The 22,465-nt window shown below is 45.1% G+C and overlaps 1 protein-coding gene across 12 annotated transcripts in view; it reads right to left on the bottom strand.

Moving 5' to 3' along the window:
* The window catches only part of CAMTA1 (calmodulin binding transcription activator 1), an 865,798-nt gene that overhangs the window by 26,726 nt on the left and 816,607 nt on the right, over nt 1-22,465 (bottom strand). For 11 of the 12 annotated variants that reach the window (XM_030537782.1, XM_030537785.1, XM_030537786.1 and 8 more), the window contains 9 exons: nt 20,872-21,011; nt 16,882-17,078; nt 15,001-15,079; nt 12,437-12,752; nt 11,182-11,705; nt 6,703-6,890; nt 3,573-3,819; nt 2,976-3,047; nt 1,955-1,975 (listed from right to left, as the gene is read on the bottom strand). In XM_030537782.1, the coding sequence (XP_030393642.1) occupies nt 1,955-1,975; nt 2,976-3,047; nt 3,573-3,819; nt 6,703-6,890; nt 11,182-11,705; nt 12,437-12,752; nt 15,001-15,079; nt 16,882-17,078; nt 20,872-21,011 (1,784 nt within the window). The remainder of the gene's footprint in view (nt 1-1,954; nt 1,976-2,975; nt 3,048-3,572; nt 3,820-6,702; nt 6,891-11,181; nt 11,706-12,436; nt 12,753-15,000; nt 15,080-16,881; nt 17,079-20,871; nt 21,012-22,465) is intronic. The other variant, XM_030537784.1, reaches the window with a different exon arrangement.

Here is a 22,465-nt window from a genome sequence, read left to right as displayed (position 1 = left end):
CATGGAAGTTGTACTACACTGCTCTCAGCTATTGCATTCTGTTGAACAGATTTCTATAATAAGGTTTACCTTGCATAATAAAAGACATATTACCCAGCCTTCTGCAGAACAGTCAGTAACGAGGGGAGGAAGCAACTCTCTAAAGGCAAGAATTGCTTTTACATTTTCTCCCTTCAAAATAACCAATGCAAGATGGCCCTCCCTGGTACATGGAAGTCATCTGCATTCAGGAATATTTAAAATTGCACACAATTTACTTTCTAAGTGGTAAATGCAGACCTGAACTAATATGTGAAGGCCACATTTAGCATGTTGAACTGATGTGTAGAGCAGACTTTTAATGTGCGCTGGTCTTCTTTTGAAGAATATGTCAAAGTGTTAAATATCCCCAGACAGTTTGTCAGCCTTTGACTCACTGCTCATCTAATTACAGGAGAGATGTGACACATGGGCAGCAGCCATCTCTATATCTGACAGTTTTATATCATGCTTCAGAGAGTTCTCCCTTCTTAAAAAACAAACAAACCCATCATATCATGGAGTAACACCAACATTTACCAAATTTCACTCTTTGGAACTGAAGCAGTTGTTGGTTGCTGGTACATTTTGTTGTCATTTTTTATTTTTTTAAATAAGCTCTTAATAATTAGATGAACCAAAGTTTGGTTTTAAATTAGCTATTTAAAAATAATTCACTCTCAGGCTGATCTTTTCTTTTCCAATTCTGAGCCCAGAGAGGACTTCTGTGGCTGAGTTACAACACCCTGAACAAAGGGCCAAAGGTGGAACAGTGACACTCTAGCTATGTCTGTCTAAACCTGCAGTCATTGATGTAACTAATACAGGGATTTAACACAGTAATAAGTTATATGAGATGAGAGACTCACAGCTCTAGATATCACTCAGGTCTGCATCCAAACTTGTCTTGTTGCCTATGCATTAAAAATCTTTGTCCAGCCTAACCCCCACACACACACACACACCCTCCCCCTCCCTTCAGGCTGAACAAGGGAAACAGTAGTTAGCTTCAGTCAAGTGAGTATCTCCAGCCAGTCTAGCAGAATGATGACAGACACATTCACCTTCCTTGACAAAATAGTGCTTTGGCCCAATATGAAGTCTTTGGTGAAGGAGGAAGCTGGGGGTGGAAGAACAGTTCTAGGAGGACACACCCATCTTCATATTACGTTAAATCTCCCCCGAAAGAACAACATGCACTCTTGTGTCTTAGGTACCCTGAAAGCATTGGAAAACACTGAACTGATACTGATTACTGCCATGGTCAGGGTGCTGCACAGGTAGGAGACAGGCTGTTACGCTCACACAATATTGTCACAGGACAATTCTAACAGGACATTACTGTATTAGCAGTAACACACAAGTTGCACTGTAACTGGGAATTCAGTGCACAGGTTTTTAAAGCTGAAAATTAAAAATACTCATGGATACAGACAAAGCATTGATGTCATTGTTTGCGTGGCTGTTCAGATCAATATTCCCTCATGTTGTCTATGACCATGGAGGCAAATAATGAAACCTAACAGATCCCAGCAGCACTGGGAGCAATTTAATGATCCAGAGCACTGCGGACAGTAAAGGTTCTTGTTGCTTATAAAGATAATGTTAAGAACAGCTTCAGAGCAAAATGTTTCTTGATTAAGAATTAGCATTGATAGAGTCTCCTCATCTCAGCCCTTCACTACTCAATAAGTGTATTTAGAAATATTAAGTGTGCTTCTATATTAATGTGATGTGTTTCTGGTAACACAACGCCATCTCTGTTCTACAATGGGGATTTGTGTTTGTCACAGAGCAGTCTAGCTGACACATACATTCACTGCTGGGCATCATCAAATTATTTCACTGAATACCAGGTTTTCCTGGTTTGTATTGAATGTGAAAGTTTGTAACTCAAAGGGAACAGTTTCCAAGGCAGTGTTTGTTGATTCATTACCTTCAAGGCTATCCAAGTAAGCTTAGGGGAAAAACAGAAAATACAAAGTTAACGTTAGAGCTGCAAATAAAGAACTGAGAAACAAAAAACAAACACCTGACCAGACCATCTTCTCCCAAAAGAAATGGTTCCGGGGTCCACAACAAACCTTGTGGAGCAATATTTGAAAGGGAATTCACACTATGATTATACGAAGCATCGCTCCAGAACGTCACTCTACGGTGATCCAACACTAGTTAGCTTTTCCCAAATAAATGTTTCTAATTGAATGTTATGTAAGGGCCTCTTCAATATTGTCATCCCAGATGTCAGTCAGTCTGAGCTGGGGGGAGAAGTGTGTTTGAACTGGTGCTAATGGGCTCATTGTTCCCATTAAAAAAAACAACCAAAAACTTATTTCCGGGTCTGAAGACTCAGCCTAAAACTTGGCTCCAGATGAAAGTGTGTGGAAAGGTTTCAGTCCCAGGACAAATTCTAGCAAGTGAAAAACTGGATTTTTCATATTTTTAAAATTTGACATGTGTTTTTCCCCTCCCCCTCTGCAGTCCAACTCGTCTTAAGCACAAAACCATCTTAAATTTCACAATGAAATTTGGAAAGCAACTAGTAAGAGTACAATGTAATCACTTTGATAAATAATAATATATTAATATACAGGTAAATATGAAATACAGCTTGTTCCTCACTCCAGATGTGCAGCTATACACACACAGTTGCTTTAGTTTCAGACCACGTCATCGAGAGATAAGTTGCAGGACTATTTGGTAATACTATATATAACAAACCAGGGAAAATACAGAAATTAAAATCTTCTCAAGGAAACAGCTTGTGAAATTAGATTTACAATGTGATTTTTCTGCACTTTTGAGCTTAATCATAACACATTCTGCATATTTATCACTGCATATTAAAAAGCACACTTTGGAGGTTCTCTCTTTGCGCCAGTTCCCAATATATGTAGAATCTGCTGCCAGTATTCACAGGTGCACATTATTTCACAGAAACTCAATTCTTCGCTTACCTGTTTGTATTTTCTGTAACAACGCTGAATGACAGCAGCCGCCACTTCCTGCTGTTCTCGGAGAGGACGGCCCTGTAACAAAAAGTGAAGAAGTTACGAGTCAGCATAAAATCGCACTGAACAAACAAGAGAGAGGATGAGAGGTAATGGCTCTCTGCAGCCTGAGTATGACCCCCGGTTCCCATTTACCATCGCAGCACCCTCCTTTTTCTAAAGAAGGGGTTTCTATTAGTAATTTATGAAGATGATGGAACACCCCCCAATCTACAAACAATGAGTATGACAGTTTGCAGGAGAGAATGAAAACAGGCAGCTGAACAAACACTTTGATGTGTACTTTTCTGCTATGCTTTGTGGATTGCTAGACTGTTGCAGAGGAAGCATCACCACATACTAAAATATGGACTTGTCTCCCTTTGCTAGCTTGTTAGACAAATTTCAGCAGCATGAGAGTGCCAGGGTAAGAATTAACAGGGTTACACAAGACACACTGGGAGAATTATTTTGTCTAAGAAATATATAGTCTACATTTGATTTTCTAATGGAGTCTACTTCCACACACCCAAGGCAAAGAGGCGGGATGCTCCTGCTACTTACTTTGTATTTCCTGAACACTGTCTGGACAAGTTTGGCTGCTTCATAGAGTTCTCTTTGCTCATGATCAGACAGAGTTAACTGTGCAAACTCATTTTCTACCCTTTCGCTGGTGGATGCACTCAGAAATTCTGACCAATCTGCGGCTGAAGGAAGGCTGGGTTTCTCAAAAGGTATTTCACTGACTGGTGAGCCTACTGGGCTCAAGCTGGTGTTTGAGGAAGGGGTCAGGGGTTCACCGTATAGACTTCTGAAACGAGAGGCACACAAGGAACACTTTGTCACAGAGAAGCAGGACTGGCATGACTAGTAGCTTATTACATTTTTATGTGCAAGGGCAAAGTTACCTCTCCAAATGACACTGCACCACCCAAAGCCCCGGGAGGTCCATGCCCTGTGACATGCTGAATGCACCTGGCTGCAGTGGAATTTGCAGGCTGAACACTGGCCTTGGGATTCTGTTCCATGATCTGTGATATTTTTGCCTCCCTCACCTTTTACATGACTCCTGTGTAGGATGGTTTCACCTCCATCTTTAAACAGCACAGAGCAAATTAACCTCTGGTGTAACTCCACTGATTCCTCCCAAGAATGGATTTAGCTCACAGTGAACTGAATGCTCTGCGTATATTACAGTGTAATTTCTCTGTTTTTTTTCTAATTATTATTTTGTCATTATAAAAAGGTTTGTGTGAAAGGATTTTTCAAAACAAGCAACAAATTTGTCTTTATTGAAACCCTTAAAAAGGAGTTGATCTTTCCACCCTGAGCAGAGCAGGCGTCTACCATGGGTCAATTTACTTTTTCTCCTAAGTTTAGATTTGGTACCAAGGCTGGAAAGGTTTTCTCCACTCATCTTCTAATGCATAGTATTCTGGGAATTCAAAGTCTCAGGTCGATCTTGAATTCTGCTATTTGTTTGCCATGAACTCACCATGTGAACAGCACAACTGCTTCAGCGCTTTCCATGCAACTGGGCCATAACCAGAGCAGGCAAGTGGGGCAGCTGCTCAGGGCGCAAAGCTGTGGGGGGCAGAAAAATGGGGCAGAGACATGCCAAAATAACCCTGGCAGGGGGTACAAATATGTTTGCATGCCCTGGAGGATAAAATGTCTAGTTACAGCTCTGCCATGCAGATATAACTGTGCCCAAACACAGAGTGCGCATCTGGGAAGAATTAAAGAGCTCAATTTGTTCCAGTAACTTGATTTCTAGTTTTTAATCTCAGAAATATTTGTGGATCAGTCAGAGATACAAATGCAGAGGCAGAAACTCTCAGAGGTGGCTGAGCTTCTCTCACTGTCAATAGCCCTGCGGTCTCTCCTGGGAATTGGGCAGCTCTAAAATAAGTGGAGTTAATTTCTTTGCTGTTCAGATAAGGACTGTTACATTCAGATTAGGATTTAACAACAGACTAAAGTCCATTTTAATCTTTTTGAATGATCTGGAGTTTCTGACTCCAGTGCTATGAAATGAGTTTCATTAGGGCTGCCTTGTCTTCTATTTCTTTGTGTTGCTGGAGGCCCCAAGGTTCACGGCCTAGCTACACTCTGCACTGTGATCCAACTTCAGAAGCTCAGGTTATTGCACATACCATTTATAATAAAAGGCAAGAATCCCAGCAGCTCCCAAAGGGGAATGTCATAGGACATAAGAAATTGGGTAAAGTGAGACAGGCGTGCAACTCTTGTGGGATGTTACGCTGCTCACTTCCTTTCTGATGCAGAGGGCAAGGCATTAATGTCGCCTTGCTTTCCCAAGAGAAGTCTTCCCGTAGCCTCTAACAAGACACAAAAATTCTCCTGACATCTGCAGCGGTTGAGTTCATCTTCAGTGTGTGAAATTACGATGGAAGTTACTATTTAGAACAGACAGACTATTTAGAACAGACAGTCTACAGAAGTTATCTGCAAAATCAGTGAGTGTGTAGGATTAATATTGCTAATCATCATACCCTGACAATCATGACTGGGTCAGATCTGGAGGATTCTGTAGCTGAATCCATCAGCATTTTTAAAACACCTGTCACTAGGCACTTGCCATGGATTACAGACAGACACTAAAACCCTCCATCCTACTTTTGTTTTGGCACTTGGCTTCTGCCTTTGTGACCAGTGCTGGGGTTTATCTTCCGAGCCATATTTTGGGAAAATGTGTTCTTTCCCCTCTCCTGCCAGCCCCAGTGAGGGGAGGGGAGCTTTGCAGTATAACATGAAGTTAAAAGGAACTCTTCCTAACATCCTCTGGGATGTCATCCAAGAGCCTCCCCATACTCAGTACCATAAAAAGGGGCAAAACATTATGGTTGTTCTATCAAAAGTTTACAACTGAACATTGACTTAACATAGCTTTGAAACTTTACTGTGCAGAACAAAAATGCTGCTTTCTCTTTATTTTTTAATAGTTTACGTTTAACACAGCACTGCACTGTATTTGCCTTTTTTTTTTTTTTTTTGGGTCTCTGCTGCTGCCTGATTACTTACTTCCAGTTCCAAATGAGGTGTGTGGTTGACTGGTCAGTTTGTAACTCTGAGGTTCTACTGTATAACTGTTTAATCCTCTGTACCTAGTGTATTTGCAACCTTTCCCCTTTCCTGCCAGCCCTAATAAAAACACTCCCTTAGCCATGTGCCTGAGTGGTTTCTGGGACCCACCATATCTAGCCCCTTCAAGGCCAACCCGCTGAAGCACCTACAGTGGTTGCCTCTGAGACATGGTATATCAGGCACGCTATTGGCACCCAAGCAGTCGGGGTACAGAATAATTACAGATGTAGAGCCAAACAGACTCTGTTGTTTAACCAGCTGCACTTTCCTTGTGGTCTCAAACAAGAATCTGTTGATCTGAAAGCATCTGTTTTATTGCAGAGGTTTGCACTTTTCCGTCAATTTACAGTTATACCTAACAAAGGAAAGCGTGAAGGCAGTTGTTTATATTGCTTGATGTTTGCATGTGCGAGACCAAGTGTGCCTGTCCTAGAATTACCTGCATTAAACCCAATAAAAAAGCAAAACCAAAGGTCAAAGAGCACACACACACATACACACACACATACACACACAATATCAGACCAGCAAATCTGCAGTGGAACGGGGACATGCCCAAGCCTGTCTTGTGGTTAGTGTTGCTGACCTTATCTGTGCAGCACTTGGTATATGATTCACATCAGCAAGATAACTGGCCAGCCAGCTCATCGTGGTGCTAATGGCAGCACTCTCTGTCCTCTCCACCAGCGGTGACTCCATTGGCACAAAATTCTCCCGCTTGATCCTGTCAGGCGTTGCTTCAATGATGTGCTCTGCAAGTGTCATCATGTTCACCTGGGAAGGGGCAGATAAGAGCAATGTTTGCCAACTTCCTGCCAACAACTTTGTGGTGAAACAATTCACAGCTTTACCTGAGGATGAGGATAAGGGCTGCCCAGGTGTGTGGCAAGTGAGGGTTACTCACTGGACCTGATCCTGAATAGCTCATTCAGGCAAAAAAGCCACTGGCTTCAATCTAAGGCTGTGTTTACACTAGAGAGCTGACAGCAGCACAGTGGCACTGATGCAGCTGCGCCGCTGTAAGATCTCCAGCATAGCTGCTCTATGCTGACAGGAGAGAGCTCTCCCATTGACACAATAATTAATCCACCCAACGAGCGGCAGTAGCTTTGTTAACAGAGGGCTGTCCACACCGGCGCTTAAATCAGTGTAACTTATGTCGCTTGGGGGGTGGCTTATTCACGCCCCGAGTGACATAAGTTATACCGCTATAAATGGTAGTGTAAACATAGCCTTATGACTGAGTTACAGTTTTTCCAGACCCAAAGGCCAGTGCTGGATGCCTGTGAAGGGACTGTGAATAACTTGTGATCATTAAGGAAAGAGAGAAAGTGGTTTGCACTGGTTATGCTGTCAGCAACAAAGAGGGATAGAAATTTAACAGGCATGGATTCTCCTTTACAATTCTAGAGACCTCCACAGACTGAGGCCTTTTTTCTGACTGATGGAGGAGAGACAGGAGACCGAGAGTATTAAAACTTCATTTAGCGTCACTGCTGCATACTTTCTAAGGCTGATCCAGTACCCAGAACATACCTGTGTTCCCATGAATGAGACAGTGGAAGAGAACACAAATTCAGAGTTCATGCAGTTTGTGCCACTTTACCTCCAGCCCCATTCCAATTAACTTCCCAGACTGGTGGGGGTCTCCCTCTATATTTCTTCCCTTATTGCTCCCTTAGGTATTTTTTAATTTAGAAATAAATATTCATGTTTTGTATTTCACTCTTCCTTTTGCTAGACTTGACTCCTTTCTCTCTGGTTTCTATATAGTATCTAACACTACTGTATTGGAATGCTTCCAAGCATCAGGTGATCCTCTCCTGTAGTGAAAACAGCCTATGATGCAGGTTTGGGACATCACTCCCAATGTTAAATATTTGGTTGGCAACATTTAGCACGACACCTCTGTTCCTATGACTAGGGCCTGTACAGTTGTTGGATCTGGGAGGTTCAAATAATTTAGAACCCAAGGCAGTTCCAGAAACATGAATGCATCCTTTGCAAACACCAACCACAGTGGTCCCCAACCTTTCAGACGAAGGATTGTGGCGGTGGTCGAGCATCCGCTGAAATGACACTGAATTTCTGCGGCAAGCGGCGTCATCGCTGAAATGCTGCAGAAATTCAGAGGCATTTCGGCAGATGCTCGACTGCCGGGCAGGATGCGGGCGCATTTAGATGCGCCCGCAGGCACCGTGTTGGGGACCCCTGACCAAGCAGATCCATCCCTGTTTTGCAAGGGTTTTGTTTCCCTTTATGACTTTGGCTGTGTGGAAGAATCTCCAGATGTAGTGGGTGAGTATATTTCTGAGGCTCTGCTCTCTTGGCTGCCACTTCACTTACCACCCCTCGTTAGATCAGAAAATATATATAATCTTCCTCTCCTAAAAATTAAGCTACTTATTTCTCTCCTTTCCCCACCTTCTTTTTTTTGCTGGGTATTATTTTCTCCTCTACCCCATATCTTGTATATTTCACTTCCCAAAACACTATCCATATAGTCTCTCCCTTTCCTCCTCAGATCTGGAACGCCTTTTCCTTCACGCTGCAGTGATTTCCTCTTCAGCCCATGGGCACCACCTTCAGCTCTGCATAGGCATTGTAGTTGCTCATTGCCGCAATGCTTCTTCAGTGGTGGTGCAGGGTTGGTATCATGCACATGTGAACTCAAAGGTGTTCAGCAGCCAAGCGGTTACACCCCTGTTGCATGAACAAGGACATTAGTCCGTAGTTCCAGCACTCAAAATGCAAGCTGTCTGAGCAGAACTGCATCAGAATAGCCTGCATCTGTAGATCATGGAACCATAGGACTGAGCGGGACTTCGAGAGGTCCCCTGCACTCATGGCAGGACTAAGTGTTATCTAGACCATCCTTGAAAAGAGTTTGTCTAATCTGTTCTTAAAAATCTCCAATGACAGAGATTCCACAATCTCCCCAGGCAATTTATTCCAGCGCTTAACCATCCTGACAAGAAGTTTTTCCGAATGTCCAACCAAAACCTCCCTTGCTGCAATTTAAGTCCATTGCTTCTTGTCCTATTCTCTGAGGTTAATAAGAATGATTTTTCTCCGTCCTCCTTGTAACAACCTTTTATGCACTTGAAAACTGTTATGTCCCATCTCAGTCTTCTCTTCTCCAGACTAAACAAACCCAATTTTTTCCAATCTTCCCTCGTAGGTCATGTTTTCTAGATCTTTAATCATTTTTGTTGCTCTTCTCTGGACTTTTTTTAATTGGTCCATATCTTTCCTGAAATGTGGCACCCAGAACTGGACACAATACTCCAGTTGAGGCCTAATCAGCACGGAGTACAGTGGAAGAATTACTTCTCGTCTCTTGCCTACAACACTCCTGCCAATACATCCCAGAAAGAAGTTTTCTTTTTTTGCAAGTGTTACACTATTGACTCATATTTAGCTTGTGATGCACTATGACCGCCAGATCCCCTTCTGCAGTGCTCCTTCCTAGGCAGTCATTTCCCATTTTGTACGTGTGCAACTGATTGTTCCTTCCTAAATGGAGTATTTTACATTTGTCCTTATTGACTTTCATCCTATTTCAATAATAACATATGCAAAGTAATCCACTTAGGAAGGAGGTGTGACCACCTGGAATCTCTGCAGGAGCTCAGCTACAGCACTGGCATCTCTTGTGTCTCCTCCACTTGTACAGACCTAGAATGCTTCTTCCACCTCCTAGGGTTGCCAGGCAGCCGGTTTTTGACTGGAATGCTCAATCGAAAAGGGATCTGGGTGGCTACGATCAGCACTGCTAAAAAGTCCAGTTGGCAGTGCAGGAGGGCTGAGGCAGGTTCACTGGCTGTCCTGGCTCCGCGTAGCTCCCGGAAGTGGCCAGCATTTCCCTCCGGCTCCTAGGTGAAGGTGTGGCCATGAGGGCTCCGTGTGCTGTCCCCGCTCCGAGTGCCAGCTCTGCAGGTCCCATTGGCCGCAAACCATTGATAGGGACCGTGCGCAGACCCGCCTGGCTGTGCCTCCGCTTAGGACCCGGAGGGAAATGCTGGCCACTTCCAGGAGCGCCACCCACAGTCTGCACTCCTAAACTTCTCCTGCACCCCAACCCCTTGCCCCAGGTTAGAATCCCCTCCTGCACCCAAACTCCCTCCCAGAGCTCACACCCTGTGCCCCACCCCAGAACCCCAATCCCCTTCCTCAGCTCAGAGCCCTGCCCCCGTCCCCTGAATCGCTCATTTCTGGCCCCAGCCCACAGCCCATACCCCCTCCCATACCCTATTCCCCCAGCTCCAACCCAGAGCCCATACCACATTCCAAACCCCTCATTTCTGGCCCCACTCTCGAGCCCTCACCCCCTCCCTCAACCCAAACCCCTGCCCAGCCCAGTGAAAATGGGCGAGGATGTGGGAGAACAAGCAATGGAAGGAGAGGGATGGAATGAGCGGTGGCGAGGCCTCGGAAAGTACCTGCCATCTACATTAGTGGTGATGCCAACAGACTCTGCCTTTTCCTTAGGACCATGAATTTACTGCCCACTACATAGAAACAGCACTTCCTTGGAGTGACTGATGGGAAGTGCTGAGTTCAGAGCACAGTCAGCTCTCAAGCTTCACACAGCCTAGCTTGAGGTGGACAAGAAACCTTTCAAACAGGTAAAAAGGCAAGAACCATCCCCACCTCTCTGCTGCCCTTCTGTATAGAAGATAGCACAGCACTGGCTACCCAGAGCAGGGACCCTTAGCACATTCCTCTGCTTTGGTTCCATTCATTTCAAGATGGAAAATTCCATTATAGCTGGCAGAACTTTTCAAGGGAGCAGACTGTCCAACTAATACAGTGTAATGCAATGCACAACAATTCATGCTAACCGTCACTCTCACAGCATGACTGAAAGGACATCACTTACTGTTAGAGGGGAATGTGCAGTTAGCAAGAGCCATGAACTTCTGCAAAGCATGCTTTGGGGGCCCTATAGCTGCAAGAACACCTCCCACCACAGCACACAGGTCAGTCAGGTGCAGTCTCAGAGGCTGACACTGAGGGATGTATTTGCCTCATCTGGCCTTGCAGCCATGTTAGATATGTTTACCTGCAGGTCATCCATGTGCTGTAAGCAGTCCTCATTCTCCACACTGTCCCTGAAGGAAAGCAGCTCCCCATCCACGATCTCCCTGTCAGCCATCATCAGCACATTCATCTGCTCTCGTTGACGCAGCCGGTGGGCTACGATGTCCTTCCCCAACGCAAGCCCCTTCTGGCTTCCTGTCACCTGCACCGCAGACACACCAATATAAACGTCTTTTGGGTTCCACTTGACTCCTGCCTGGCCACCAGAGCCCCGATACCCAGCAACTTCTGGGATGTGCTGGGAGAGCTCCCTGCCATAGTCCCTTATCCCTTCACTGGGGCTGATTGTCTCAGAGATGGATTGCTTGGAGCTGGAACTCTGCTTCCTGACACTTGGCTGTTCCAGGCTCAGTGCTGTGGAAAGCAGCTTCTCTTGCCGTGCCTGGAAATACTCAGGGTTCAGTTTATGTTTTTTGGGTGCTGGGTAATCTTTCTGACTCTCACTGCTGTAGTAGTTGGAGGGCTCAGACCTTGGTCGTCTTAACTCTGGAAGCAAAGAAACCATCAGTCAGGACTGAACAATTGATGTGATAACTGTTGAGAGTGCTCTTGTCATCTATAACACCTCCCTCCTCCCAGGAGTGCAGGTAACAGTTCAGACCATGCCTTGGGACATGCAGAAGTGACTGTCATCCTGGGAGGATGCTAAGCTGAACTACCCCTATTGCTTTCCAAATAGCTAGGATTTTGTACCTTTCTACACATTTTTACACTTGCCAATGATACTGAGAATACAGGGAATGCGAGAGAGAGACAGGGAGCTGGGAGCAAAGAAACAGGGCAGAGATAGAACAGCTTCACTTAACATCCCCTCCACATCCCCCAAGTAAACTGCCTGCTCCAGGCCACTATGAGTATGTCTACACTGCGGCTGGGAGTTGTGATTCTTGGCATGGGCAGACAGACTCACACTAGCTCGGCTTTAGCTGCATGCCAAAGATAGCAGTGTGGACACTGCGGCATGGACAGCAGCTTGGGCTACCCACATGAGTTCAGAACCAGGGAATTGGGCAGATTTGGACTTGGGAGGCTAGCCTAAGCCACTGCCTATTCCACAACATACACACTGCTACTTTTAGCATACGAGCTGTGCTTGAGTTAGCGTGAGTCTGTTTACCTGCACAGGGAATCACACCTCTCAGCTGCAGTGGTAGACATACCCTGCACGTCGTGTGTTAGCACAGAGAAACCTAGAGTCAGGTTATTTTTGTTTTTACCTGTATTTGAACTGGACATAACAGTGACACCCTTCTGAGGTTCTTGAGAAGTAATCATTTCACTTTGCCACTGGGCAACCCAGCTCTCAGTGCTGGACTCCCCACTCGAAGGGCAGTGAATTCTGGGATTTTGCCCAAGCTGAACTTGCTCATCTCGCTGTAGCTGCTCCAGACACTCTGCCAACTTCACGTGACCCCGAGACCGAGCAATAGCCAGTGGCAGTCTCCCAAGAGAATCAGGAATAGAGATGGCCCTGCGATCCCACTTATACAGCACAATGGCTGCATCCATGTGGCCCAGTGCACACGCCCACATCTGAAAGAGAAAAGGACAGCTGACACATCTGTAGGTGCTTCACTCTCTTGTTCTCCTTTCAGATCACTGACAAACAGCTCTTATCAGCACAGCTTGGCAAATGCTTCAGCACCAAAGGAGAGCTTTTGTAAGTGTCCCATCTGAATAAGAGGTCATTATGGAGGATTAGACAAGTCCTACTCTCTACCTCCTGAAGAAGTAGTTGCCTGTCCAGCTATAATAAATTAAGGTGAAATTTTCTTATTGAGCAATAAGTGAAACTTTCCTACAGGCATAAATCTTAACGATGCTGCAGAGGCAGAAGAGCTCAACTGCATACACATGAATTATAGACAGATGAGCATGTGAGCAGCAGGATTAAAGCTAGGAAAGGGTGAAATGCAGGGGTCCTTACACTTCACATGAATTTTGTATTTGGCTTTCAAAGGACCAAGTGGCCAGCTGGGGAGACATCAGCCATGCCATGCTTGCTTTGGAACTCTGCTCACAAAGGGGATCAATGAGCTGTGACAAGGTAGGAAACGGTCAATCAGAAGCAAACTGTGAGGCAGGCTCATGGACAGCTGGGACTTGTTAGATTTTGTATTTAATAATCATGCAAAAATCAAACATTTAGGACAATGTTAGAGAAGCAGGAACCTAGAACGACCTCTGTACAAAAGTTACAAGATGCCAGCAACTACACAGTTCTTAGTAAGAAAGTATTCTCGGGACCATAACAAATGGGCAAGTTTTAAAACTCAATGTCTGAGACAGTGCCTAATATAGTGTGTGAGCTAAGAGAATACAAATGAGTATCAATAAAGGAACCTGACCTGGTGTCTCATTAAGGTTGGCAGTAGCATCTTTGCACTCAAAGACTGCTTGTTGTCAATGTCACAGAGAGTGCAACTGTGCACATTACAGCTTTATGAAAGCTTATTCCTGTCTGTCTACTAACTAAAGAGATGGTTGAGCACATATGCACATGCACCTGTCTAAACAAGCCAGCAGGTACAGGACCAGCTCAACCCTAGTGTAAGAGGTTTGACCACACTGAACCCCAAGAAATGGCGCCTTCTTATACCAGAGTTGACTCTGGCCCATAAACTTACTTCTTCACTATGGCCTTGAATCACTGCTTACAGTTGTCCATTCTAACTTTTCAGCTTATATCAATGATTAACACACTTAAGACTTGAATAATTGTTTTTAAAAATAAGAAGAGAAAAATACTGTACACAGCGCTTGGCATCTTGGGCAGCAGCATCCCAGAAGAACCAAGAGTTACAAAATTATTTGCTAAGACACTGTCTACACATTCTGTAAGAGTTATATGGGTGTGACTAGAAGTGTTACTGTAAATCAGTTTAGTCAAAGCAGTGCACATTAGGGGGCTGCACTGATTGAACTACATGGATTCTGAACCTAGTTATATCAGTGAACAAACTGTGGGTAGTCCAGCTCTGACAGTCGTCGTAACCGTGTTGGTCCCAAGATATTAGAGACACAAGGTGGGGGAGGTAATATCTTTTATCGGACTAACTTCCGTTGGTGAGAGAGACCAGCTTTTGAGCTTACACATGTCACCTGAACAAGAGCTTTGTGTTAGCTCGGAAAGTGAGACAGACAAGCAACAGAAGTTGGTGCAATTAAAGATATTACCTCACATACCTTGTCAGCCCTAGGAGCATCACTCCACTTCTCACAGGAGATATGCTCATCTAAAAAGTTACCACCTGGCTTTGGGAATTAGTTTTCATTTGGACCTATTCTTGGTTCCAGGCATGTTGGATGATTTGGGATTTTCTAGGTTATCAGGAAATGTAACTGTGAGTTCACTGGCTTTGACACAATAGGATGACTGAGACCTCCACAAACTGGAAAACATGTAAACAGACCAACTAGTAAAAAAAGACATAAGTTCTTTTTCCTCAAGGCAGCAAAGCAGAGATGCTTGGGCAAAAGAAGAGATCTGGAAATAAGAAAACCCACCCCACACTTCTCAAAAAATTGGGATAACTATTTTGGTTTTTCTGAGAGCAAAACAATTTAAGACTTGCTAGAGTCATGTTGTTATTTATACAGCGCAGCAGTATGCAGGATACATCTACTCCATCAGACTGCAAAAGTTCAAGAGGACTGGGAACAGCAGCAAAGAAGGAGCTCATCACCCCCACCCCCACCCCCACCCCCACCCCCACGGAGGATCGTTCTACCGTCTCGGTGGACTGAGTCACCGGCACAGAAAGAATGCTCTGTTACTTACCAGTGGAGTGCAGGAGAAGTGATCCACGTTCAAAGGGTCAACTTCCAGTTCCAAATCAATGCTGTCTGCATGCTTGGTGCTGCACAGGCAATGAGAGCAGAAATGATGTTCTGCAGCTTGGTTACGATCCTTACACAAAGCCACAGCTTTACACCCTGAGGCCTGACCACAAGAAGCAGCACTGAACACACCTGCATGCCTGCAATGCACACTTGCTATCGCCGGTGGCCTGGGTGAGGGAGGAGGATGGGCTAGCGGATAGGGCACTGGACTGGGATGAAAACATGGGTTCCATTCCAAGCTCAACCCCAGATCTCCTGGGTGACCCTAGACAAGTCACATGACCTACCTCATGCCTCTGTTTCCCACCTGAAAAATGGGCATAACCCTTCCTTATGTCACAGCAGTGCTGCCTATAACGCCATTAATGATTCTGCAGCATTCGGATATTACCGTGATAAGGGCCAATAAGTATTTAGACAAAGAGTTCAGGATCTGCCTCACAGACTGGGGCCTTCAGCTCCCATAAACTCTGGTGACAAACACTTAGGCTGTTATTTTATACTGCATGCACACCCCTACAGGCTGCTCACAAAAAAAAGGGCTAAATTAAGTGAAACACTTAACAGCACAAAGAGGGGAAGGGAAAGAGTGGCTCCAGAACAAATGGATAAGGATAATTTAGAGGGTTTATTGGGATCCACAGTAAGTCAAGTTTAAACCAGCTTCTGTTTATGAAGTGGAAGATGGACACAGGCCAGCAGTGAAAACATCAAACTTATACCGCTAATGTAACAAGTATCCAGATCTTTCACTTCCCAGGTGAGCACAATGCCAGCTCAGACATGTCAACCGAAGCACGTTACTAGCTTCCATGTAAAAGGCTGAGGCACTCGGCCCTGGGAAACCACAACAAGGGGTAATTTTATCCCCTAAAATCAGAGAAGAAAGCTGTGTGACAGACTGGGGATTTGTCTGTGGAAAAGATGAACTCCATCTTGTTTTGTGAATGCCATTTTGTTCCAGGGGCCCCACATTATTGTAATCTCTGTTGTGGATTAGAGCATCCATATCGTAGTGGGGGCTTGACACCTAGTTAAATGATGTCATCTATGAAGCTAACACAGAGCAACACAGGCCCATCAACTGGTTGTCTCTCAAAGGCAGGCCAACCCTAGGAACATTTAATTCTCTACACAGTAGCTTGGATGGGAGTAGAGGCTGGAGTTTCTCAACCTGGACATGTGGCCAAAGAGGTCAGAGACTACATTTAAGGGGGAATCTGCTGTGTGAAGGGAGGTCATGATTGCCATGTCAGAAGAAAGGGCTGGAGGAGAGAGAGGGCAGGAGTTCAGGACTGTTTTTTCCAATAATCTGTAACTCCTCAGTGCTTTCAAGAGTAAAGTTTCTCTCATTAAGAAACCCCTTTCCTAAAACTGATCTCCTTACTTGCCTGCCATGTTGTCCCCAAAGGCATTAATTGAGAGGCTCAGAGCATCCACAGTAAGGTAGATCTCAGAGAATGGATGAAACCAGTTGGGTGTCTCAGGAGGGCTGGAGCACTGGTTCCGATTGTACTGCAGGACCCAACTGCCCAAGAATGGTGTCAGACATGGGGGATGGTCCTGGGAGTGCACCAGAGAGCCCCAGCGTTAGGAACAATGACTGGTCAGGGGGCTTAGAAGCAGGTGGAATCCAGCGGTTGGGTCCACTCACAACAGACTGGTACCCATGCACAACGGGGGCCTGGAGCAAGTTGCAACAGGCAGCATCCTCTGCAAAGTGCCAGAGAGACCCAGAAACTCAGGCCAACCAGAGTTTATACCTGCTTCCTGCAGCCTCTACGTTGACAAGTCAGAAGTCTGAAGCATTGGGTCTTACCGCCATTTGATGAGGGTCTGGATCAGTGTTGCATAGCCCTGAGCAGCAGCAAGATGTAGCAAGGTCATTCCTCGGAAAGTCTTGGAATGGATCAGGTGTTTGGACTTTGTCCAACAGGCACGACTCATCATCTTCTCACACACCACCACTACACGGCTCTCAAAGCAGCTGCCCAACGTCCCGGCCCCAGACACACACTGCAAGCAATATGCACATCTCAGAAGCTGTCATCTGGGAGGGTGGCTTGGACTCACATCCTGCACAGGGCAGGACTTGTTAGGCCATTGTGGGCATTTGCTTTTAAAAATAATGAGTGATAGGGAAGTGACAGAAGGGGATGAATGTGACATGAGGAACAAGACAAAAGCTGACAGGTTCTTTCGTTTATTTGCACTAACCTGTACTTACAGTCAACTCTATAGGGTAACTTTCCACATTAGGGAGGTCATTGCAAAACAAGTGGTATACTGGGAACAAGAGGGTGCCCTTCTCATGGACCACTTGAGCCTAGGAGGAGATGCTGGTCACTCCACTCCCACCAAAGCCAGTGCCTCTCAGAACCAGACCTGGAAAGAGTACTTAAACAGGGAACAGCAGCAATGACCAAAAGCCATGAGCCATGGCTGGTCAACAGCTGTGCAGAAAGATTCTAGGGAAGCAGAATTGCAGATGTTCTGACATATCTGTGGATAAAGATGACTTCAGTCACTTGTATCGCACCCCTAAGAAGAATTAAATCACAAAAGGTCCTCTTAACAGGAGGTAAAGTGTGCGTTACTGCCCACAGAATAACTTTAGCAGTGCCAACAGATACTGTGACTTTGAGGTCTCTGAAGCCACAGAGATCTAGGAGTCTGAACAATTAAAAAGCCCAGATACTGTGCGCTGAGTTCAAAAAACTCCAGTTATGAGTTGCTTCTTCACTGCTACCCAAGGCACCGTTCTCTCTGGTCACCCAGAACTCCTAGACTAGCTAATGTCTTTGATTTTCTCAGTGATTATCAGGTGACAGACCCCTAAATATGCAATTATTACCAATGAGTTTCCTGCCAGCCCCTTCCCTGGTTTATCTGTTCTGTAGGCTGGAATGTGCTTCCAAAGACAGGAGCTGAATAATGGGTGCAGTGCTGACTCAATCAGAGCTATAAATGCTGGATGTCCCTCACAGACCAGAGACTCTGAAATGGAACTGCCCAGTCCTATATGCTTAGGGCCTGGATTTCTGTTCCAGCACATCTCGCCAGCTGGGCACTTCTCTCCCTCCCCGAGGGTCCCCCATTGCTGCTATGCTCCTCATCCTCAGGTACATTTTAAAACAGACTCCAAGTTACAAGTGCTAATGGAGCTCTTTTTATGTGGCGAGCGAACCTCCTCCATCCCCCGCCCCATGCTAATCCCCTCCTGTCTCATTGGACTATGTCAATATTTAGATGGGAGAAGTCCTAGGAAATACTGCAGATAGCATACTGATGAATCAATAGGTGACTCTTCCATCTGAGCAAGTACTGAACCAGTGCAACAGCTCTGATGTTAGGCAGCTGTAGGAGGTGCAGTTTTCAGAATGAGATATAAAGCCAGCTCCTGCCTATTTCTGGACTGTAACAATCCCATGGCATTTTTGTGCATAACTAAAGCGGTTAGCTCCAGAGCAATGGTCAAATTCCACCTCTGGCAACTTCTCTGGTTGCATTAAGTTCCCCAGCAGCTTTATCTGCTGTGGTTCCTACAGTGCTCTTCACTTCCGACCCTAAACTATCACGTTGCTGTGTGCCGTTAAACAGCAGCCACGTTTGACCCCTCAGGGTGAATGAATTCCCAGGGTGGATGTACTGATCCCCATTTCTGGTTTGTATTGCAGTAGTTATGTTTGTAAATTGCTTTGGACCCTTGTGAATCAAAGGTGCTTTTGACTGTCAAGTAAATATAAACAAAATGTAAAGTTTAAAATTTTAAAAACCCTGAACTCAAAGGGAACCCTCTTGCTCAAAGGCCAGACCTTCTGCTAATGTCCACACTTGTTTTGTAATGTGCCCCACTGTGCCTAAGTATTGCAGCAGCACACACTGACCTGCTACACTGTCCATTCCTAAACACAACTGGGAGTGTTCAGGGTGCAAGGTGAGCTTTAATTTAACCTCCTGGCTTTGTCACTGTGTGACAGCCCAAGTACATAGCATGCGCTAGTTCTCTTCCTTAAAGGAGTTCACACTGAAAAGACAAAAGAAATTCCTTTCTAGAAGTGCAAGAGTTAACTCAAGAGATTTGAAGAGTTCCTCTGGGAGTCATTATGTTATACTGTGTAGCTAGTTAGTTATAGACCTTTTAAAACAGGTATTTATGCAATTTCGTATTTAGGTATTTTTCAGATGAGAATTAGTGAAATCAACACCCTCCCATGCCAGTTACTGGGAAGGGATGTTTTAATAGTAATGGATATAATTAACCCAAAATGCTACTTCAGAGCAACAGATGACCTGTAGGGAAATGCACATTTGAACAGAAATACTAGGAAGCAGAAAAAAAGGTCTTATGAGAAATAATGAACCCTACAAAGAAGATATTTCACTTAAACACCTCAGCTTCCCTGTTAGTCCAAGACACCGAAGCATGCCCCTATTACAGGCCAATCAGTTAACTCAGGATCACTGTGTACAAGTCTTTCGATACAAGCTACAACAATATATCCAACTTAAAAGCTGCGCAGCTGATAGCTCTGTCTTCATTAATAATAAAACTTTGCCTTGGTTCAGCCTTTAGCTTCACAAAAAGCGTATGGATACCGAGACACTTAAGTCTACCAGCCAGCGATAAGTCCTCTGGAGTAAGTTATGCTCAATTACATTTGTGCCACCCCACTGACCTGACTTGCACTGGTGTGTAACACAGCAGAAAGTGGCCTCTGCTCAGCAGGCACCAGTATCATAACTGCTTCTTTGCTTTAAAGGCAGGAGCTGTTTCAGTGGACATTAAGAAATGGACCTGCTCAGCGGGAGTGCTATGCTGGCTAGGGAGGCAGAGTGAACCTAGCTGTTGGCTTGTGGAGAGCTCCCAGATCTGACTGGGAGAGGCAGACCTGTTTGGGGTGGGAGGGAGGAGGAGAACGGGCACCCTAGAGGGGGATGAGTGTCTACCTGCTAGTGGGTTATTGTTGCTGTTTGATACCACTACAGCCTATCCTGCTGCTGTCCCTGGCATGACAGAAACTGCCTGGCTGCTTGGCTCCTGGGACCAAGGCCAGTACAGATGTTGGAGATGGTGTATTTCTGTTCTAGGATATTTATTAAATAACTATGGAAATGTATGAGAAATGTGGTTCTTTCATATTACACTGCACTATATTACTAACAGAGTGATTTATCATTCTGATTAATCACATAGACAATAGTTAGTCCAGATAATTTATGAAGCCAGTGTGGTTGTGTATAGCAGCTTGCACCCTCTGTTACAAGCACACATCAAACAACTACCTGCCCTGGGTGCCTTTTCCAACCTTCAGCAGCAGTTCTACATGGTCCCCAGCAGGAGCTAAGCTGTCATTCTACCATTCAACTAGTATGTAACAAGGGAATCAGGTATCACTAACAGGTGTGAAATATTTAGACGTTTCCTGAGTTTCACACTGACAGAAGCCTCTTGCTTCCAAAGTCTCTTCTTGCATCTGTTGGGCCAGCCAATGCTAGGTCATCTTTATTCTTTGCTGTGTGCCCATCTCCAAAGGAAGGCTACGGAATTTGGGTTTCTATGTCCCTATAGCAGGCTTCCATGGACCAGAGAGATGCATCTCTTAATGGATTCACAATCAATCCCTAAAAGAAGTGCAAACCACTATTTATAGGGATGGAAAATATGGTGATTTTGAGAGGAGGTTGTAATTAAAAGGCTCTCAAGAAGCAAATGGTGTTTAAAAGATATCTCCCTCACCCTCCAAAAAGCTAATTCCAGAAGGAACGCGTATAAAGCAAAACTGACTCAGTGACAAAGGACTCATACTTGCGTCTGGGTTCCTCCATTCCCGCTCCCGTTGCCCCCGCCTCCTACTCCTTGCTTGTGCTGCTGGGATCCCGTCATCTCGGCCATTCTCCTTTCCATCTGCTCAAGTCGTTCCAGGATTGACATCCTGAACTGATTATCTAGGTCAAAACAGACAGAGTTATGACATTTCCATGGAAGACAAATGCAAGCTTTTGGTGACCTCCTGCACAAAATCACAAATGGAACCTGGCATCAGTTGGAGATGCGCGGAAGGCAAGCTCTGTTTTGTAATTCATACTGTCAGAAGCGAGATCCTGGAATAATTCCCTGTCTCAGACAGACTGTGTGATCAGGGAAGCTGGTGAACATCTCCAAAGCAAAAGGAAGTAAAGATTAAAGATGGTCAGAACTGGAGATTTCCTGAAAGAACTCTGGGCAGTCCTCATGCTGCACTCAGCGCTCACCTCCTGTTCAGGTGGGGGCTGTGGAGTGGAGTTGCCCTGCTCTAGATCACAAGAGTATAAGGGCACCTCCTTGCTACTTTCTGCTTGTTATGTTCAAGTATCAAACAATTCAGTGTCTTGGCTTCCTCAAGTGGTGGGGAAGAGAAGGTGCTGATATTTTATGACTAATCTACAATAGTTATATGTGAAATATGTAAGAGACAGATATGGCTTCACCTTCGCTTCCCATCTCCAAAATCTTATGGCTTCCTATCGAGCTGACCCCCTTCCCTGCAACAGCTGGCTTTGGGCAGCTCTGCCATCATCCCCATTTTACAAAGACATGATTTACCTGGTGAGAACCATGAGTGAATGACTGCTACAGGAACAAGATTCCCTCGGGCTTTTTACTTCTCTTGGAACAAGAAGCCATACAGGAGCACATTCCCTTCTTCCTAGGCCTAGACCCAGATCCCAGCTCTCGGAAATTAACATGGACAAAGCCCATAAAATGTGCTAGTTACCTGCAAACTCATAAGGGGTCAGTAACTTACTTTAAATGCTATTGAAAAGTCAGGCAGTAGACGAACTTCCTCCACTCCCCCAGGCTGGTGGGAGCTGCCAACTACGTGGATAGCATCTGGGCACATCAACGAGTCTTTATAAAATGCTTATTTTACTTAGGTTTGATCTCTATGGGAACCGGCAGGCACCACTGGTTACTCTCCTCCTCCTGAACTGCAAACCAGTATGACGAAGCAGCTACTAGGGCTAAAATCATGGAACATATTATTTACCTTTTCACACAACAAAAGAACCAGGAGTCTGCCAATGAAATTAATAGGCAGCAGGCTTAAAACAAAAACAAAGAAGTACTTCTTCATACAACGTACAATAAACCTGTAGAACTCACTACCAGGGGATGTTGTGAAGGCCAGAAGTATAACTGGGTTCAAAAGAGAATTAGATAAGTTCATGGAGGATAGGTCTATCAATGGATATTAGCCAAGATGGTCAGGACATGACCCCATGCTCCGGGCAGGGCCGGCGCTACCATTTAGGCAGCCTAGGCAATCGCCTAGGGTGCCAGAATAAATGGTGGGCGCCGTTTTGCCGGAGGGGACGGCAGGTGGCTTCGGTGGAGCTGCCGCAGTGGTGCCTGCGGAGGG

Source organism: Gopherus evgoodei, chromosome 18, assembly GCF_007399415.2.
Source record: "Gopherus evgoodei ecotype Sinaloan lineage chromosome 18, rGopEvg1_v1.p, whole genome shotgun sequence".
Lineage (NCBI taxonomy): Eukaryota > Metazoa > Chordata > Testudines > Testudinidae > Gopherus > Gopherus evgoodei.
This window is presented reverse-complemented; position numbering and strand designations above follow the sequence as displayed.